The 20591-nt window shown below is 38.8% G+C and overlaps 1 protein-coding gene across 1 annotated transcript; it reads right to left on the reverse strand.

Annotated features, from left to right (window-relative positions):
- Positions 1-16089: 16089 nt before the first annotated feature.
- LOC109241224 (cytokinin riboside 5'-monophosphate phosphoribohydrolase LOG7-like) lies at positions 16090-20325 on the reverse strand. The gene is made up of 7 exons (XM_019407944.1): positions 20064-20325; positions 18971-19068; positions 18291-18321; positions 18103-18202; positions 17925-17995; positions 16865-17008; positions 16090-16601 (listed from the first exon to the last, which is right to left on the reverse strand). Exons 1-7 carry the CDS (start codon positions 20172-20174, stop codon positions 16503-16505), a joined length of 654 nt encoding a protein of 217 aa, XP_019263489.1. The 5' UTR covers positions 20175-20325; the 3' UTR covers positions 16090-16502.
- Between the last annotated feature and the right edge of the window lie 266 nt (positions 20326-20591).

The raw sequence follows: 20591 nt of genomic DNA on the forward strand, positions 1-20591 counted from the left end.
GAAGAACAATTCTCAGTTGAAGCTTTAAATTTGAAAGTTTTGACTATTTAGTATATGATCTCGGATTTGGATTTTTATGATTTGGTTAGCTCCGTTAGGTGATTTGGGACATAGGGGCGTGATCGGAATGTGTTTTGGAGGCACGGAGTAGATTTAGGCTTGAGTTGACGAAATTGGAATTTTGGCGTTTTCCGGTTGATAGGTGAGATTTTGTTATAGGGGTCGGAATGGAACTCCGGAAGTTGGAGTAGGTCCGTTGTGTCATTTGTGACGCGTGTACAAAATTTCAGGTCATTCGGACGAGGTTTGATAGACTTTTTGATCAAAAGCGAAATTCGGAAGTTTTAGAGTTCTTAGGCTTGAATCCGTGGTTAATTCGATGTTTCGATGTTGTTTTAGGTATTCCGAAGGTTGGTATAAGTTTGAATAGTGGTATAATACTTGTTCGTATTTTTGGTTGAGGTCCCGGGGGGCCTCGGGATAATTTCAGAAAGTTTTCGGAGAGTTTGAACTTCGGAAATTGCAGTTGGTATTGCTGCTTCTGTCATATCCGCACCTGCGGATTGGGGACCGCAGGTGCGAGCTCCACAGGAGCGGAAGAGAGGCGCAGGTGCGTGTAGGACCACAGGTGCGGCTTGGAAAAATGCATCTGCGATGCCGCAGAAGCGGTGAAGCGGCCGCAGATGCGAGACCTGGTGAGGCAAGTGAAATCCGCAGAAGCGGACATTTTTCCGCAGAAACGGAAGCGCAGATGCGCTTATGGGATCGCAGGTGCGGAGTCCCTGGGCAGAAACGATATAAACATTCCTTCGCGAATTTTGGTCATTCTTCCACCATTTTTGGTCGATTTTGGAGCTCCAAGCTGTGATTTCAAGAGGGAAACAAGTGGTTCTAGAGAGGTAAGCTACCTGGGCTTGTATCTTGTGTTTATGGTGATTATTCCATTGTTTAATCATGAAATTTATGGGAAAATTGGAGAAAGAATTGGGAATTTAGGGCTTGGAACTTGAGACTTTGATTAGGGATTTGAGGGGCCGTTTGGGGTCCGATTTTGATGTTCTTGATATATATAGACTCATGGGAGGATAAGGATTCTATTGATGTAATTTTTATTGGATTCCGAGACGTGGGCTCGGGGGCCGGGTTTGGCCAATTTCGGGATTTTGAGTTTAATTTGATAATTTTCGCGTGGGCTTTGTCCCTTTGGCATGTATTGATGTTATGATTCTAATTTTTGGATAGATTCGAGGTGATTTGAGGCCGAGTCGAGCGGCAAGGGCATCGTGGTGTTGGTGTTCGTCCGGATCGAGGTAAGTAATGATTGTAAATGTTGTCCTGAGGGTATGAAACCCCGAATTTCACATCGTTGTGCTACTTTGAGGTGACACACACGCTAGATGACGAGCGTGGGGTCATGCACTATTGGGGATTGTGACTTGGTCCGTCCCGTGCGGCTGTTAAGTCGCGTATTTGATTGGAAATTATTTGATATCATTGTGTTCTGGAAAATATTACTATGTTTTGGGCTGAATGCCATATCTGGGCCTTGTGCCAACCGTTTGGACCCTTAGGGGCTGTTTGCTACTGTTTCCTCGCACTGTTTGAATTGAAAGCATATCCTCAGTCATGATTTTTACCTGTTTACTTTTGATTCAGTTTTAATACTCTGTTTTAAATATATGAAAGTTTTTTGGGCTGAGCACCCTGTTCTACTGATAGCCCGAGTGGCTTGTGAGGCTGATGACTGAGAGGGACCGAGGGTCTGATTATGAGGTTGATGACTGAGAGAGGCCGAGGACCTGGTGGTGAGGATTATATATATATATATATATATATATATATATATATATATATATATATATATATATATATATATATATAGATCGGATTGCACGCCGCAGCAATATATATATATATGGATCGGGCTGCACGTCGTAGCGATATGTTGGATCGGGCTGCACACACACACACACACACACACACACACACACACACACACATATATATATATATATATATATATATATGGATCGGGCTGCACGCCGTAGTGATATGTTGGATCGGGCTGCACGCCGCAGCGATATAGCGTTTGGGCTGTAGGAGTGAATCGGGCTGCACGCTGCAGCGATATTGATATGTATATGGATCGGGCTGCACGCTGCAGCGATATATTGGATCGGGCTGCACGCCGCAGCGCTATAGCGCTTGGGCTGTAGGAGCCCCTNTGTAGGAGCCCCTCCGGAGTCTGCACACCCCCAGTGAGCGCAGTCGACTATATATATGGATCGGGCTGCACGTCGCTGCGGTTGTGATAAGGTACCTATTGAGCGTGAGTGCTAAGTGTGAGCGCTGATTGCTGAGAGTTGAGTCATGAGTGACTGAGTGGCTTGCCCGAGGGGCTATATATATATACACATATATGAGTGATGTTTTCCTGAGGGGCTTGTTTTTATGAAATTCCTGGTTTCACTTCTCCTTAAAGTGAGTCTATATTGAATATGTTGAATTAAATTACCGATTTCACTCATCTTTATACTGAGCCTCTATAGAAAATGTTAAACAAATATTTTGAACAATTTTCATTGAACTGGAGTTTTTACGAGATTTTCAGAATTTAATCACTGATTTGGCTTTGTTATTTCCTCTGGCACTTTTCCTGTTTTGAGATGTATATGCTTTATATTTTGCCCGAGGGGCTGTATACGAACTACATTTTGCCCGAGAGGCCGATTATAATTTTTTTTATCACTTTCACTATGAACTACGCTGAACCTCTACTGAACTGTTAGAAAGACATTTTTCAAAGGATTTTTACTGAAATCGGAGTTTTAACGAGATGATTTGATTTATATCCTGTTTTGGAAACATACTGCACCCACTGTGGTGCTATGACGTGGTTTACGTGATTTCTTATTGCTCAGTCATTATTTACTTTTATTACTTACTGGGTTGGCGTACTCACATTACTCATTGCACCTTGTGTGCAGATCCAGATATTTCTGAGCTCGGTTGCAGGTTCATTGGAGATAGTAAAGTAGCTGCACGGCGTTCGCAGCCCTGCCTTCCCCTCCCTATCCTTATTATTTTACATTTCAGGCTTATATTGTATTAAGCAGACAGTGTTGAATTGTATTTAGTGGCTCATGACTAGTGACACCCCGATGTCGGGCTTGTGTATTTATTCCGCACTATTCATTTAGACTTACATCATGAGATTGTTGATTAATAAATGGTATAAAAATGACTTTTATTGAATAATGGTTAATTCGGGAGTTGTATCTGCTGGCCTAGTTCCACGATAGGCTCCATCACGATCGGGTCGGTTTTGGGGTCATGACACCTACTATCGTGATCATAGGGTACCTTGTATGGCATTAGTCCATAAAAGCCGAGTGTTGAAGCTCGGACCGTATTTTATCCAAATCGACAATCTTCAACGAAACTTATTTCTTTGATTCGTTTACCATTTATCCTTCACAGCACTTACTTATTCCCTGGTATAAATAGCATAAATGCGTGTAACCTCAAGATAATCTTATTTCCGAGTCTACGTCGATTAACGGAAGACGAAACCTTAACGTACGAAAATGCGAGATGTAACACAACTCCAGCCACAGTTCCCACCAGAATGAACCTATTCTCCAAATTTTTAGCAACCTCAAAGATGATTTCAGTAGTAATATTTGGGCCAGAAGTTACCTGCTCTATTTTAGAAGAAACAGTTTCTTCCCCCTCAGTAGCAAATTTGAAAGATTCATCAGATATCTAGGGTTCTTCCTCATGACTTGCTTTCAATTTTTCATTGATTTTCTTGATTTGTTCTCCTCCAGCAACAACCTTGCGAGCAAGCATCTTGACTCTATTTTTCTTCGAGGTTGGTGTGGTTTGAGGTGTGATAGATGGTGTGGGTGTGATTTCTTTGGGTGGTGATGATGCGTTCTCAGAAGGATTTGCCATTTTTGTGTTTGGGTGTGAGAAAGAATGAGTTTGTGTGTGTTAGGAAGATGACAGAAGATGGAGAGAATTTTGACGACTTGAAAATTTAGAAGTGAAGAAACAACTAAATCCTAAGCAATTTAAAGAGGAGGTGTTTAATTGGGTAACGCCAGCCTTTTCAGAAGTCTAATCAAACTGGAAGTCAATTTGAAAAGACATTGAGGAGTGTCCCTAGAATCTAGGCACTTAATGCGGTTTTGGACTCTATTTGAATGAAACTGGTTCATTTCATAACGGATAAGTTCCAAAGAGTTTAGGATTAAATGGGACTCTTCTCTTAATCATGATCCAAATATATTTATTCCAAAATATGTAGAGTGGAGAATACGTACCAAGTAATCTTGATGAACCAGGTTCTTCACTGAGAAATCTCTTGTGTAAGTCTGAATTTTCCAAGAAAATAGAGATAATATCATTAGAGATTAATGAGCATTTTAGCATATGGCACAAGAGTATACTGATGAAGTATGAGACTGAGCAAAATCTAATCTAATTATGTACAAAAATTCACAAAATTTTCTAACCATTTTTTGAGTTAGAATTGGTTACTTTTAGGCGATCTTAATCATCCCTAATTCTAACCTGTTCCTTTCAAAGTGATCTTTACTTGGAGCTTTTGTGAAGATATCTACTATTTGCTTATCAATAGCATAAAATTCCACAGTGATCAAACCCTTCTCATAATTGTCTGTTAAAAAATGATGCCTAACATCTATCTGCTTAGTTCTCTTGTATGAATCGGGTTCTTGGTTATACTAATTGCACTAGTGTTATCACAAAATATGGGGATACAATCTACATCAATTCCAAAATCCATTAATTGTTGTTTGATACACAACAATTGAGCACAACATGAGGCAGCGGCAACATACTCAGCTTTAGCAGTAGATAAGGCCACAAAATTTTACTTTTTGGTGGCCACATGAGCCAAGAAAGTGTGCCATACCTGAGGTGCTCTTTATATTCACAAGAAAACCTGCATAATCAGCATCATCATATCCCAATAGGTTGAAATTACTACCTTTTGGATACCATAGACAAACGTCAGTGGTGCCTTTTAGGTATCTCAAGATCCTCTTCACAGCAGTCAAGTGAGACTTCTTTGGATTTGCCTGAAATCTAGCACAAAGGCCTACACTGAAAATAATGCATGTCTGCTAGCAGTGAGATATAACAAAGAGCCAATCATTCCCCTGTACAACATCTGATCAACATATGAACCAGGTTCATCTACATCCAATTTTGTGGCTGTTGTAATAGGAGTGTCAATTTCTTTGGGATCTTCCATTTTGAACATTTTAAGCAACTCTTTTACATACTTCTACTGGTGGATCATAGCACCATTTGACTTTTGTTTCATTTGTAAGCCAAAAAAGAAATTAAGCTCACCCATCATACTCATTTCAAATTCACTCCCCATTAGTTTAGCAAATTCTTTACTTAGCTTATCACTAGTTGCTCCAAGATTATATCATCAACGTATATCTGAACTACCAAGAGATCTTTACCTTTTTCTTTCAAGAATAAAGTATTGTCAATTTTACCTCTATTGTAGCCATGCTCAAGCAGGAATTTTGATAATCTTTCATACCATGCTCTTGGAGCTTGCTTGAGCCCATAAAGTGCCTTGTCAAGCTTGTACACATGATCAGGACATTCCTTGTTTTCAAAGCCTGGAGGTTACTTAACAAACACTTCTTCCTTTAGATAGCCGTTGAGGAAGGCACTCTTGACATCCATCTGATGGAGAGTGAATTCCATGTAAGTAGCAAAGGCTATGAGGAGTCTAATTGCTTCCAGTCTTGCAACAAGAGCAAAGATCTCATCATAGTCTCTGCCCTCCTCCTGACTATATCCTTGAACCACCAATCTTGTCTTGTTCCTTATAACTGTTCCATCTTCATCAAGTTTGTTTCTGAAGACCCATTTTGTGCCATTTGCTGATCTGTTCTTGGGTCTTGGTTCCAGATGCCAAACTTTACTTCTCTCAAATTGGTTGAGTTCATCTTGCATTGCATTCACTCAATCTGCATCCTGCAAAGCCTTAGAAACATTTTTAGGTTCAACAAGAGATAAAAAGGTACCAAAAGCACAAAGATTCTTCAAAGAAAATCTGGTTTTAATTCCAGAGGTTGGATCAGTAATTAGGTTCTCAATAGGATGAGAAATTTGATACTTGTAAGGTTTCACAACGAGCTGATTTTCCCTAGATGTTCCTTCAATGTTTTATTACTGAGGAACAAGTTCATGGACAGGTTCCTTCAAGGTTTGAGCATCAGTTCCTCTTAGTTCAGTTCTCACTGTCAGGTTGCCCTGGGTGGAAGAACCTGTTCCATCACCTGTTCCTTCCTCTAGTGCAGCTTCAATCTGGGCTGTAGGTTCATTTGGGTTTCTACCAACCCAATTGTTTCATCTTCATGTTCCTGCCTCTCAGAAAGAATATTAGTTTCATCAAAAACCACATGTACACTTTCTTCTACACACATAGTTCTTTTGTTACAAATCTTATAAGTTTTACTATGTGAAGAATATCCCAAGAATGCTCTCTCATCACTTCTGGGATCAAACTTACCTACGGAGTCTTTACCATTATTGTGCACAAAGCACTTGCATCCAAATGCCCTAAGATGGGATATATTTGGCTTTCTCCCTTTAAGTAACTCATAGGGAGTCTTCTCAACAAGAGGTCTAGTCATGCACCTATTTATGATGAACATGTAGTGTTCACAACTTTTGCCCAGAAACTATGGGGCAGTTTACTAGAAAAAAGCATAGTCCTAGCCATTTCTTCCAATGTCCTATTCTTTCTTTCAACTACTCCATTTTGTTATGGAGTCCTAGGAGCAGAAAAATTATGATCTATGCCATGCTCATCACAAAATTCAGCAAGTTTAGCATTTTCAAATTCAGTACCATGATCAGACCTAATTGATGCAAGTTGATTACCTAGTTGTTTTTGAGTTTTTCTAACAAAAGAAGTGAACATGTCAAATGCTTCATCTTTAGATGTTAGAAACAGTGTCCAAGTAAACCTAGAGTAATCATCAACAAGCACCATAAAATATCTCTTACCACATCTGCTTAATGTTCTTATTGGTCCACAAAGATCCATATGGACCAGTTCCATCGTTCTGGTGGTGCTTACCATTTTCTTGCTTTTGAAAGAGGATCTTACCTGATTCCCCCTTGCACAAGCGTCACAAACTTTATCTTCCTTTAACTTAATGTAGGCAGTCCTATCACCAAGTTCTTAAAGATTAGTTTGTTGAGTTGACTTAGACTGGCATGTCCAAGTCTTTTGCGCCAAATGAGGGGATCATTATCCAACACACTTAAACAAGTGAGTTCATTATCTGAAAGTGTGAACATATCCACAATATATATGTTGTTCACTCTTTTTGCCTGCAAAATTATCTTGTTAGTGATAAGATTAATCATAAAGCACTTTGTAGAGGTGAATGCAACCATGTTACCTCTATCACATAATTGTGATACACTTATTAGACTGTACTTCAGTCCATCAATCAAGTAGAATTTCTCAATAAAGTGAGATTCAGTCTTACCTACCTTGCCAACCTCAATGATCTCACCTTTCTTTCCATTCCCGAAGGATACATTACCTCCTTTAAGGTCCTCAAGTGAAAGGAATTGGTTCTTGCTTCCTGTCATATGCTTTGAGCAGCCACTATCCATGTACCATATTTGGCTGCCCCCCTTCACTTGGACCTGCAAAAGGAAATCAGGGGTTAGTCTTAGGAACCCAAACTAGTTTGGGTCCCTTTCTATAGGCAAAAGGATGAACAAAATTCTTTTTAGCCCAACTTGGTAGCCTATTCTTCTTTGTTCTTTTCGCTTGCCTTTTCTTTTGTAGTGCATTCACTTTTATAATCGCCTGTTTTACCACAATGTGTGCAAATCTTGTTCTCAAGAAGTGTGATGTACTTGCTTTTTGGATCCATTTAAGTCCAGAGTTCCCAAAGCCAAGTCCGCTTCTGTTGATACTATGATGTTCTTGTAGCCATGAAAGTGCATCGGAGGACCTGTTCCATTTACAAGTTCTGTCTAGCTCATGCTTGACCTTGCTTAGATCCTCCTTTAGGCTTCTTATCTGCTCATTGCTTTTGTACAACTAATATTTCATATTTCCTACATTTTTCTCTAAAGTGAGTTGTGTGCGATAAGTTATCATTTTACCTGTTCCTAATTTAAATTTTAGATTTTCACATCTAAGTTCTAGGACAGTTGCGTCAAGTTTTTGAACCTGGTTCTTCAACATAGCATTTTCACTAGCCCTAAGTTCCAAGGTTTTGGCACTTAGCTTTTAAAACTACACACTCTTTTGACAGCTGATCTTTTTCATTATTTACATCCTCATATTCATTAATTAACTCTAGGAGCAACTCAGATAACCTTTCCTTAGACAAAAATTTAATCTTGTCTTTATGATGAGAAACACTTACCTCAGCTTCTTCAACAGATTCTCCAACAGCCATAAGTGCTCTTTCATCAGCATCATCATCATCTGAACTTTCATCTGAGCTATCTCCCTAAGCAGCGACCATAGCCTTTGTTGATCCTTTGTTGTTGCTTTTCTTGGGTTGAACCTGTTCCTTTTTCATGTTCCTTCATTTAGCTCTTTCCTTCTTCCACTCAGTTTCCCACAGAGGACAGTTCTTGATATGGTGATCAGTCTTCCCACACTTGTAGCACCCATTATTGGTTTGTTTCTCAGGGGCTTTTGATTTGCTGTAGCTTCCACTTCTTGAAGAACCTTTTTCCTCTCCTTAGGTACTTCTTGAAGTCTTTGGTTATCATGGCCATTTCATCATCTTCAAGATCAGAACCTTTAGTGATTCTGAGAGCCAAACTAATTTCCTTCTTAGGTGCATCCATCTTCATGGTATGTCTCCTAAGTTCATAGGCAGTAAGATTTCCAATTAATTCATCCAGTGGGATAATGGCAATATTCTTTGATTCCTAGATGGCAGTGATTTACTCTCCCAAGTGATAGGCAAAACTCTAGTCAATATCTTTTCGAACCTTTCTTATTCAGGAATAATCCTTCCAAGAGATTCTGAGAGCCAAACTAATTTCCTTCTTAGGTGCATCCATCTTTATGGTCTGTCTCCTAAGTTCATAGGCAGTAAGATTTCCAATTAATTCATCCAGTGGGATAGTGACAATATTCTTTGATTCCTAGATGGCAGTGATTTACTCTCCCAAGTGATAGGCAAAACTCTAGTCAATATCTTTTTGACCCTTTCTTATTCAGGAATAAACCTTCCAAGAGATTCTGGTTCATTTGTCAGTGTATTGAACCTTGTGTAAATTTTTTGGATATTTTCTCTTTCCTTCATAGCAAAACTCTCATATTGAGAGTACAGTAGAGTTCCTATAGATGTCCTCACCCGTGGTGTTCCTTCGTGTGCCACTTGCAGTGTGTCCCAAATTTTCATAGCAGTGGTACAGGCTTGGATTCTGCTGTACTCATCTGGACCAAGACCACGAACAAGCCATTTCTTGGCTTTAGCATTCTTCTCCAACTTCCTCAAATCCACAGCATTGCAATCAACTCTTGTTTTTGGCACATCTACTCCTTCAGCATTTTTCTTCAAGGTAGCCAGTGGACCATCGGTGACAATGTCCCATAGCTCATAGTCCTCTCCTATAATATGATCTCTCATCCTATTTTTCCACAATGAGTAGTACTGGCCATTAAAGAGTGGTAGCCTAGCAGTGGATTGTCCTTTCCAGTTTCACGGTGGTCCACTCATATTGATATTTTCCTAAGGTATAAGTCTCTTCAAGGAGAACCTGCTCTGATACCAATTGATGTTTTATACTTCAATGCCACACAAGAGGGGGTGATTCATGTGGTGTCTAATTTTCGCGTGCACGGATTATAGAATGACCTGGTTCTTCTATGTGTTCCTTAAACTACTATTGCGGAAATAATAAATGCAAAAAGTAAAGAACATAAGTATTTTTACGTGGAAAACACCCGGCTCAAAAGGTGAAAAAACCATGAACTACTACTCAGTAGGATTTTCCCCAACACTTTACTTGGGCCAACAAAGACACAGTTAAATAAGAGCTTAAAGAGAAAAATAATGTATTGCTTTGGAATGCGTGTTACAATGTCTTTTACAATTCAGACCCCCTTTATACAGTAGGGGAGTCCTATATTAGGTATAGCTCTATAAAAGGTAAAAATCCCCTAATTAACTGATTGTCGATTTTATGTCGATATGTGCCGAGATCTCCATCGTGATATTCGGTCGGTCACGGATATCACGGCCTTTTGTTGGCCGAGTTTGACTACCTGACAACGTTATTCGAAGTTAATCAAGGCTAGAACCAACATCGAATCACGACCCCGATATACTCGACGACAGGCGTTATGATTCAGACTCAGAATTGATGAGATATCTACCTCGGTCTAGGCCCTCTGTTACCATATCTCGAGCTTGGCTTATCATGTCGGAGATCGGAATGTATTACGAGACCGGTTTTACCCGTATACAGATAGTCCCCTCATTTTTCGGAGAGTAGACGATGAGAAACGACATGAGCTTACGATTCTTTCTTCGATATCATGGCCACTTTGGACAGAGTTTCCCCGAAATTTTTTAGCAGGACAGACTCGATCTAATCATCCTCCAAATCGTTCCCTTTGATGGCACATGTGTAAGAAGTCACTTGCTCATTTGGATAGGTCGTCCCGTTTTACTTAGGAATCTCGGGCATGCGGAACTTCTTAGGAATCAGCTTTAGAGCGGCACTTGGAGGAAAGGGTTTTCGAAAAAACTTCTTGGAGTGTAGGCCCTTCTATATCGGTGGTGCTCCTCGAATTTGATCAACCCTGGAATTGAAGGTTTCCACCTTCTTGTCATTTGCTTCGATTTTCTTCTCCCCCGATTCTATCCGTTTCGTTAGTTCTTCGAGCATCTTCATAATTTTGGGGTTGGTCCCCGACTCCTTTTCATTTGGCCTCTCCGGGATCGATTCATCTCTGTAGGCGACTTCGCAGGATGGTTCGGGCTCAATCTTGCACAGCGTGTGGCTTTGGCTCTGAAGTTGGGCTATCACTGCGTAGTGAGCCTATAACATTTCAAATTGATTCAACCATCTTCGCTGTCTTGCGTGCTTCGCAACCGATCGGACATCTCTGCGGACGCTGTTCTTAGAATCGGTGGGTAAGTGTAAAGTAGTGTGTGTTATGGAAATTTGTATCAAATAACCACTATTATCCTTATCCCTACGGTGGGCGTCAAACTGTTTACCCTCAAAGTCGGATAACATTTAAATTTGTAAGTGGTTTTAACGATATGCGGATTAACTTGACACAAAGAGATAAATTAAGTTGCAATTGAAATAAACAATGATAAAGTAAATTCAAACCACACGAATGGAACAGTTACTGTCTTGGGAGGTTAGCCACCCTTGAACTGAATGCACTTCGATCGGTATCAAGACACAGTTGAATAAGAGCTTAAAGAGAAAAATAATGTATTACTTTGGAATGCGTGTTACAATGTCTTTTACAAGTAATCTGACCCCCTTTATATAGTAGGGGAGTCCTATATTAGGTACAACTCTATAAAAGGTAAAAATCCCCTAATTAACTGATTGTCGATCTCATGTCGATATGTGCCGAGATCTCCGCCGTGATATTCGATCGGTCACGGATATCACGGCCTTCTGTTGGCCGAGCTTGACTACCTGTCAGCTTTCTTCGATTGTAATATCTCTTGATCCACTATTTTCAGGTGGCTAACCGGACAAGGGCGGCTTCACGCCTTTCATCTAATAGCTCCAGGCTCGTATTCATGGCCTCGTCATTCGATTCTTTGGTTGTGTATCGGAACCTGAGACTTGGTTCTCCGACTTCGAGCGGTATTAGAGCTTCCGCGCCGTAGACGCTCAGCGAGAATGGGGTGGCTCTGGTACTGGCTTTAAGGTCGTACGGTACGCCCATAGGACTTCGGGCAGGATTTTCTTCCATTTTCTTTTGGCGTCGGTTAACCTCTTTTTGAGGTTTTGGAGTATTGTCTTGTTGGTAGATTCTACTTTTCCGTTCCCAATAGGGTGGTAGGGTGTTGATAGGATCCTTATGATCTTGTGGTCTTCAAGAAACTTGCTTACTTTGCTGCCGATGAATTGTTTCCTGTTATCGCACACGATCTCGGCCAGCATTCCGAACCGGCATATGATGTGGTCCCAAATGAAATCGATGACTTCCTTCTCCCTGACCTTCTCGTATGCCTGGGCTTCCACCCTCGTAGAAAATAGTTAGTCACAAACAATATAAATTGAGCCTTACCGGGTGCCCATGGAAGGGGGCCAACAATGTCCATTCCCCATTTCATGAACCGCCATGGTGACAACACCGAATGCAACAACTCCCCGGATTGATGAATTTTCGGAGCATGTCTTTGGCATTCATCAGATTTTCGTACGAACTCTTTCACATCCTTTTCCATGTCGATCCAGTATAGCCGGCTCTGATTACCTTTCGAACCAATGATTCGGTGCTTGAATGATTTTCGCAGGTGCCCTAGTGAACTTCTCTCTGAACGTACTCTCTATCTCCTGGTCCTAGACATATCTCTAGTGGGCCATCGAACGTTCTTCTGAACAGGGTTCCGTCTTCAGACAAGCTAAACCGGGCTGCCTCCATGCGCAGGGCCACCGGCCTTCAAATATTCTATATATTTATTTCTCCAATCCCAAGTCAGGCTTGTAGAGTTTATCTCGGCATGGCCTTTTTCCTTACCAATCTCATGAGTTGTACATGGCCCCTTTGGACAGAGTTTCCCCGAACTTTTTTAGTAGGACAGACTCGATCTAATCATCCTCCAAATTGCTCCCTTTGATGGCACATGTGTAAGAAGTCACTCGCTCATTTGGATCGGTCGTTCCGTTGTACTTAGGAATCTCGAGCATGCGGAACTTCTTAGGAATCAGCTTTGGAGCGGCACTTGGAGGAAAGGGTTTCTGAACTAACTTCTTGGAGTCTAGGCCCTTCAATATCGATGGTGCTCCTGGGATTTGATCAACCCTTGAATTGAAGGTTTCCACCTTCTTGTCATTTGCTTGATTTTCTTCTCCCTCGATTCAATCCGTTTCGTTATTTCTTCGAGCATCTTCATAATTTTGGGGTTGGTCCCTGCCTCCTTTTCATTCGACCTCTTCGGGATCGATTCATCTCTGTGGACGACTTCCCGGGATGGTTCGGGCTCAATCCTGCTCGGCGTGTGGCTCTGGCTCTGAAGTTGGGCTATCGCTGCGTAGTGAGCCTGTAATATGTCGAAATTACCCGCAAGTTGATTCAACCATCTTCACCGCCATGCGTGCTTTGTGCAAACGATCAGACATCTCTGCGGACGCTGTTTTCAAGATCGGTGGGTAAGTGTAAAGTAGTGTGTGTTATGGAAATTTGTATTAAAAAACCACTATTATCCTTAGCCCCACGGTCGGCGTCAAACTGTTTACCCTTAAAATCGGATAATATTAAATTTGTAAGTGGTTTTAAGGATATACGGATTAACTTGACACAAAGCAATAAATTAAGTTGCAATTGAAACAAACAATGATAAAGTAAATTCAAACCACACAAATGGAACACATACAGTCTTGGGAGGTTAGACACCCTCGAACTGAATGCACTTTGACCGGTATCAAGACACAGTTGAATAAGAGCTTAAAGAGAAAAATAATGTATTGCTTTGGAGTGCGTGTTACAATGTCTTTTACAAATAATCAGACCCCCTTTATATAGTAGGGGAGTCCTATATTAGGTACAACTCTATAAAAGGTAAAAATCCCCTAAGTAACTGATTGTCGATCTCATGTCGATACGTGTCGAGATCTGCGCCGTGATATTCGGTCGGTCACGGATATCACGGCCTTCTGTTGGCCGAGCTTGACTACCTGACAACGTTCTTCGAGTTAATCAATGCCAGAACCGAAACCGAATCACGACCCCGATATCCTCGAGGGCGAGCGTGTTAGTCCGGACCCAAAACTGATGAGATCTCTACCGAGGTCTAGGCCCCCCCGCTACCATATCTAGAGCTTGGCTTATCATGTCGAAGAACGGGATGTACTACGAGACCGGTTTTACTCGTATACAATATGCTTGTTCTCCAGATTAATATATCTTTTGCTGTTATATACATGTATTGTATTTGACACTTTTTATTATGAAAGCTAACCCTTCTCATACGTGATAATGTCAAACAATGGATAGAAAATAACCACAAAAACTATGGGGTGTTTGAATGAACCAAAATCTTTTCTTCAAAATGCTTTCATTAATCAATACATTGATATGATATTTTACTTAAGTTTAGTACTAAATTGTAGAACTGGCTGTTATAGGCTTGTTAGAATTTAAGAAATTTTATTTGGGGACTACTAACACATCCAAAAAAATTCATCTAATTTCTTGGGATACCCTAACCAAAGATAGGCATAATGGAGGCCTTGGCATCCACTCAGCTAAGCACAAAAATTTAGTCAGCTTAGCTAACCTCGCTTGGAGGCTGATTCAAAATCCAAATAAGCCCTGGTCCAAAACTCTCTCTTCTATTTACAATTCCTCCTTAAATTTAAAGAACACTTCTTTCATTTGGAAAAGTGTTATTAAAGGATGGGAAGTATGCTCCAAGGGCACAAAATGGATCCCTCACACTCACTCCACCATGAACATATGAGATTCAAACTGGATCCTAAAATCCAAAAACCTTAGACAATTAGTGGAAGGTCCCCTCCCTTCATCCAGTAACGACCTCACCATCATTGATATTTGGCATGACAATGACTGGGATCTTAATAAAATTCCCTTTGACCTCCTCATAGATATCAAAAATAATATCCTGTCTATTCACCCTAGCAAATACTCACACGATTTAATGTATTGGAAACTAACGGGGATGGAAACTTCTCCTCAGAAAGTTGCTATAATTTAATTAGGACCGGTTCAACTAGCTTAACTGATTTCAGTTGGATCTGGTCTTTACAATGCCCTAACAAAATAAAATTCTTACTTTGAAAATGCTACCACAATAGACTACCAACGCGGTCCTATCTTCATCAAATCGGTCTTAACATTGATTCTATCTGCCCTGTGTGTAAAAACGAAAATGAATCCATAGCCCATATCTTCTTAAATTGTAAAGTTGTCCTCAATTTTTAATATTTGAGTGGATTGAATAGGTTCTCCCTAAATAATGACTCCTATTGGCTTGATAAGATAAAGAAACTAGGCAACCCCAGTCATTCTCCACACCTTCATTGGGATAAACTCTACCCTTTTATTCTCTGGGGGATTTGGCTAAATAGAAATAAAAACAACCATGAAACCTATCTTCGATTTATAATCCAAAAGAAGCTCTAAACTTGGCGACTGAATATAAGCTTCTTACTCATAAGGAAAAAATCACTGTTCATTCCCATGCAATAAGTGTTGCATGACATAAACCTCTTCAATCTTTCTTCAAACTTAATATTGATGGTGCTTTCAAGGATAATTTTAACGTATGGGGTATTGAAGGGGTATTTTGGAATCAGGCTAGAAATTGGACTTTGGGTTTCCAAAACACTGTCTCAGCTACCTCCCCATTACAAGTTGAACTGGAGGCTCTCAAGGAAGGTCTCAAGTTAGCTCTAACTCATAGACTAACTCCTCTGGTTGTAGAAACGGATGCAACTGAGGTAATTAAGCTTCTAATATCACACTCTGTTCCATAATTCTATCATCCAATCATGCAGGTGGTTAATGCACAAGCTGAAGGAGCCATTGATCATCCATAACTTCAGGGAAAGGAACAAAGTGGCACACAAACTGGCACGACATGCACTCAATCAAAGCAACTACTTATCAACTACTACCTACACCACCCCCTTTTGGTATAATTAATCTGGAAACAGATAGGGTGGCACATATTTATCTTGTTAAGAATATTAGTTCTAATGTATGCTGTATGTTAGCCGACCTGGGCAAGAGCAATGTCCTTAAGGCTTGTTTGAATTTGAGATTTATTATACACATAGGCTTGTTCGAATTTGAGATTTATTATACACATAGGCTTGATCGAATTTGACATTTATTATACAAAATAAAAAGGAAGAAAGAGGGCAAGGGCGATGTTCACACATTTTTAAGTAGGAACACCAATGGCTTTACAATAAAAAGGGTTAATACAAGTAAACAGACAAAAGCATAATGCCTGAACAAAATGGCTCTCTCAAGATCCACAAAAACTGTACTTTAAAAAGCATAATGCTTGAACAAAATGGATTCTATAGATCCACAAAAACTGATATTTTCTTCTTTTTTCTCTCTCGGATACGTATATTTATATTGGAACTACTAAGTCATTTCTAAGGGCATGAAAAAGAGAGCAGAGCTTCTTTACTGCAGAGACCTTTGGCAATGCATAAACTACTATGTATACAGGAATTTCTAAATACCAAAGAAGCAAAGGAACAGAAAGACATTTTTACGTAGGGACATTTGATTCCGGCGTATAATTATATCTCTGAATTTCATCCTCCCAAATCAATTTCGATATAATTTCATCCTTCTCTGGTACATGTTCCTGTAACAGGAGGAAGAAAAAAAATTAAAAAGAAAACAAAGAAAAGAATGATGATAAACCATGTCAACCGACATATATTATAAATATTAAGAAGTTTCTAACAGACTGAAACGCCTCAAGTGGGACACGCCATTTTACCATTAAAATAGCAACTTACTGCTGAGCCTTTTCAAGTTGGAGTGTGTACAAAGAACCTAAACAAGTTTTATATTTGTCCTTTTAAAATAATGTTTATTTTACTGTAAATAAATTCATATATATACCTCAAGTTCTCTGATCAACTCGTTAGCTGTTGGAGCAGACACGATTATGCGACGTGCAGTTGGAGATATAAAGCCTTCATCAACGGCCTTATCGATAAAAGACAACAAGGAATTATAGTAACCTTCAACATTTAACAACCCCACCTGCATAAATTAATTAGATTTGGATTCGATTAGTAGTTAAATAAGTAACTATATAAATGATAAAGCGGCCTTCTTTGGACCAACATTTTCATTATTCTAATGCTTAAGAAGCTCTTTTCTTGCCATTTAAACAGGATCATGAAGAATGACGATGGTTAGAACGTGCATATCTTGTATAATCTTTCCATGTGAACATAAATTAAGGACCACGTGCTTCGATTCTTTTTTCAGTTTCGTTATGATTTTGACTGGAATGTAGAACCCCAGCAGGAAAAATTCTTTAGGCATGCGAAGAAACTCTAAAATAAGGTATGTCGTGGAAAAGGTAACACAAAAAATGTCAAGCTGTAGAATTTCTTGTGTTGGTTAGAGTATTATCAAGTTTCAATTTCAAATGTAAGGGCATAAGAGTTGAAATCATAAAAGTTAGAAATGTCCAAATGGTAAACGATGTGTAGATAAAAAATGTATAGAAAATGACTAGATCGCTTATTGTACTACAACAACAACAAATCCAGTGTAATCTCATATGTGGGGGACTAGACGCATAATGTGGAATAACAAAAGTCCATTAGAGTCTTCGGAGAATGATGGAACTAAGGAATGATTTTGAATTTTTGGTCAAAAGATAAAAGTTCAAGCTATGACCATCTTCACAAGCAGGATTTTATCAAGTCCTTGATTTCCTTTAAATTCAAAGGGACATTTAGTTTCAAACTTTGCGTCATTAAATACTAATTTTTCATACTTCTTATTACTTGAGTATATACTTAAAAAAGTGACTCCATATATGAGAATGTTTCATTTAGACCTCAGTCAAGACCTACCAACATTATTTTCACATTAAATTGTTCAATCACTTTGATATTCTGATGCATATTTCACTATGTAAAAGAATGAAGTGCAGATGTCTCACTGGTTTCTGGTGGATTCCAAGTTGAGCCCATGTAATGACTTCAAGAAGTTCTTCAAGGGTACCATAACCACCTGAAATTGAGACAGTAGAACATCGATTCCTCATAAAAAATTTGATGTCACTAAAGTTTACGACACGAATCCTGCAGTAATATGCAATACAAATGCTGATGATTTACCGGGGAGGGCAATGAAGGCATCAGCTTGCCGGGCCATCTCGGCCTTCCTTTGATGCATACCGGAAACTGCTCTCACTTCTCCAATAGTTTCACCAGTTAACTGTTACAACATTCAGAACCACAATAGACTTTTTAGCATGGGTTAAACATGAAATGAAACTTGATAGAAAACGATTTCAAAGTCGTACCTCTCTAGGCATAAGAGTCTTTGGAATCACTCTGCAATGGTACAACCATTTACATTATTAATGACATTCAAGATATAACAAAATGCTAACATAGCTTTTTTTGTTGAGCTAAGAAATAAATTCTACACTGTCCCTATGTTTTGAAGATCTGGAAATGCTTCACTCAATGTCTAAAAGTCTCCAAAAGTTTAATTTCCCACCAATTATTCTTTATTTACTTGTTAATAACTGCCAAAAATTAAAGCTCTAGGACATGCAAGATACTTTTAGGAAAAGATTTACAACAACAACATTTACGTGTTAGGAAGATGTTGTTCGATATCGTAGGAACAAAAAATTATTTACGTGTTCAGAAAATGACCCATTTGTGCGCCAAAAAGGCCAACAAGGGTGAGACACAACACTTCAATTATCAAAATATTTCAGCATTTGATCCCATGATGTCTGCCTTTAGCCAGGTCTTGAGATCTAACTTTAAAAAATTACTTAAATATTTAAGACAATCTTATACAGACAAGGTCCATTAGTAGCACAATACAAATTTTTATTTTTACGCTATCAGTATAATCTAACGTATTGTAGAATGTTGTATGCCTTATTTTTTGGAGCAACTAGTTCTATAACTGACGTGACAGTGTAAAAATTACATTAAATGCAAGAGAAAAGGTATGGATAATTACCCAAGAACATGGCGGCCGCCATCATGAACAGCCTGAGAAACAAGACCCATGAGACCAATGCTTCCACCTCCATACACTAAATCTATCCTTCTCTCCACCTTCCACAACATAATCAAACCATTTATTAGCACTTCTCAGTCATCATATTACAGCAAAAAATAAAAACTTACATATGAAACTACATTAGCATTATACTGTAGTACTCAATATTAAATCAGAAACTGTTACTTCCCAGAAAACCAGTTCTACACCAAAGAATTGTATATATTAATTATATATTCCACACATGCATGTGCATTTTTAAATTCTCTTAAAAGGTTTAGATCGAAAAATTAAAGAAGAAAACACAAATGAAAGGAGCCATGATAACAAGATGGCACGTTCTGTTCCCCCATCGAAAGACAGTGGAATTTACTAAAACCATAAAAACTATAAGATCATGCAAGAACACTGCTTAACTTACAGACAGTCTACAGCTAGCAATTATTTTATTTTATTTTATTTTTCCCCTCCATTCTTTCTCTCATGCCAAACAGAAAAAAAAAACCTAAATATTTCCTGCATTTTCTCCCTCACAACAACATACCCACCTAGAAAGTTCGACAGGTGTTTGGGAAAGAAAATGTGAAAATAAATTAAACAAAAAGAATACAACAATAGAAACAAAAGACGACTTTTTAACATAAATCAACACTTAAGGAGAACTTCTCTTTGAGTTTTATTAAAAATGGAAAAACAGACTGTAAAAGAGGAACTCAAAATTATAAAAATGGATTCTCTGATCTTTTAAACCGGTTAAAGATCGGGTGCAACAAAGAAAGTAAAAGCAGACTGTAAAAGTTGGAAAGGAAGAAGGGTTACAGAATCATATTTTTCCACAAAAAAGCACGAAACTTTCTACTTCTGGAAACAGAAATAAAGAAGAAAAGAAAATAACAAAGACTTGAAAATCGTAGTTTATTCATGAAAAGCACAGAAATTTCTGCCTCTGAAAAAAGAAAAAATGGAAGGGCTTAAAAATCAAAGCTTTTCTAAAAAAAAAACGCACAAAAATAGAGAAAAAAATGGAGAAGAAAAAGGTTAAAATAGTTACCAGCTCTTTACCCAAGTCAATAGCAGCTTCTTGATAGCTACTTTTCTTGCCAGAACTGCTTCCACAGAATACACAAATCCTCTTAAACTTTGATCTTCTTTCTTCCTCCATTCTTATTATATTTTCCAGTCTTTTTATATAATTTTTATCTCTATATATGTGTAATATGTTTACGTGAATAATAATGAGACTAAAAGGGAACAAGAGAAGAAGAAAGGATATTTGGAAATGAGAATGAGAGCAGAAGAAGCTGCAATTTTCCTTTTTGGCCTTCGTAGGGAAAAAGGGGTACTATTTATAGGCAGTTGTTCAGCTGAGCGCTCCATTATATTTGTAAAATATTTACCAGTTTTTCTTTTTGTCTTATTGGCTAAACAGTTTATAATATAGGAGTATATATCTTACAAATTCTGCTTTCCATTTTTTATTGCTCGCAAAATGTACATTCTCCTAATTTGTTGGACTATTTCATTTCTTGTTGGCTTCCTTATATTTTTTCTTTTATTTTTTATTTTTTGTTTTTTTTGG

Source organism: Nicotiana attenuata, unplaced genomic scaffold (genome assembly GCF_001879085.1).
Source record: "Nicotiana attenuata strain UT unplaced genomic scaffold, NIATTr2, whole genome shotgun sequence".
NCBI lineage: Eukaryota > Viridiplantae > Streptophyta > Magnoliopsida > Solanales > Solanaceae > Nicotiana > Nicotiana attenuata.

Coding starts and splice junctions, on each gene's coding strand:
- LOC109241224 (XM_019407944.1), bottom strand. CDS start 20,174: ATGGAGGAAGAAAGAAGATCAAAGTTTAAGAGGATTTGTGTATTCTGT. Junction 17,996..18,102: donor TGCCTTCATTGCCCTCCCCG/GTAAATCATCAG, acceptor TCTCAATTTCAG/GTGGTTATGGTACCCTTGAA. Junction 17,009..17,924: donor TTGGAATCCACCAGAAACCA/GTGAGACATCTG, acceptor TAATTTATGCAG/GTGGGGTTGTTAAATGTTGA.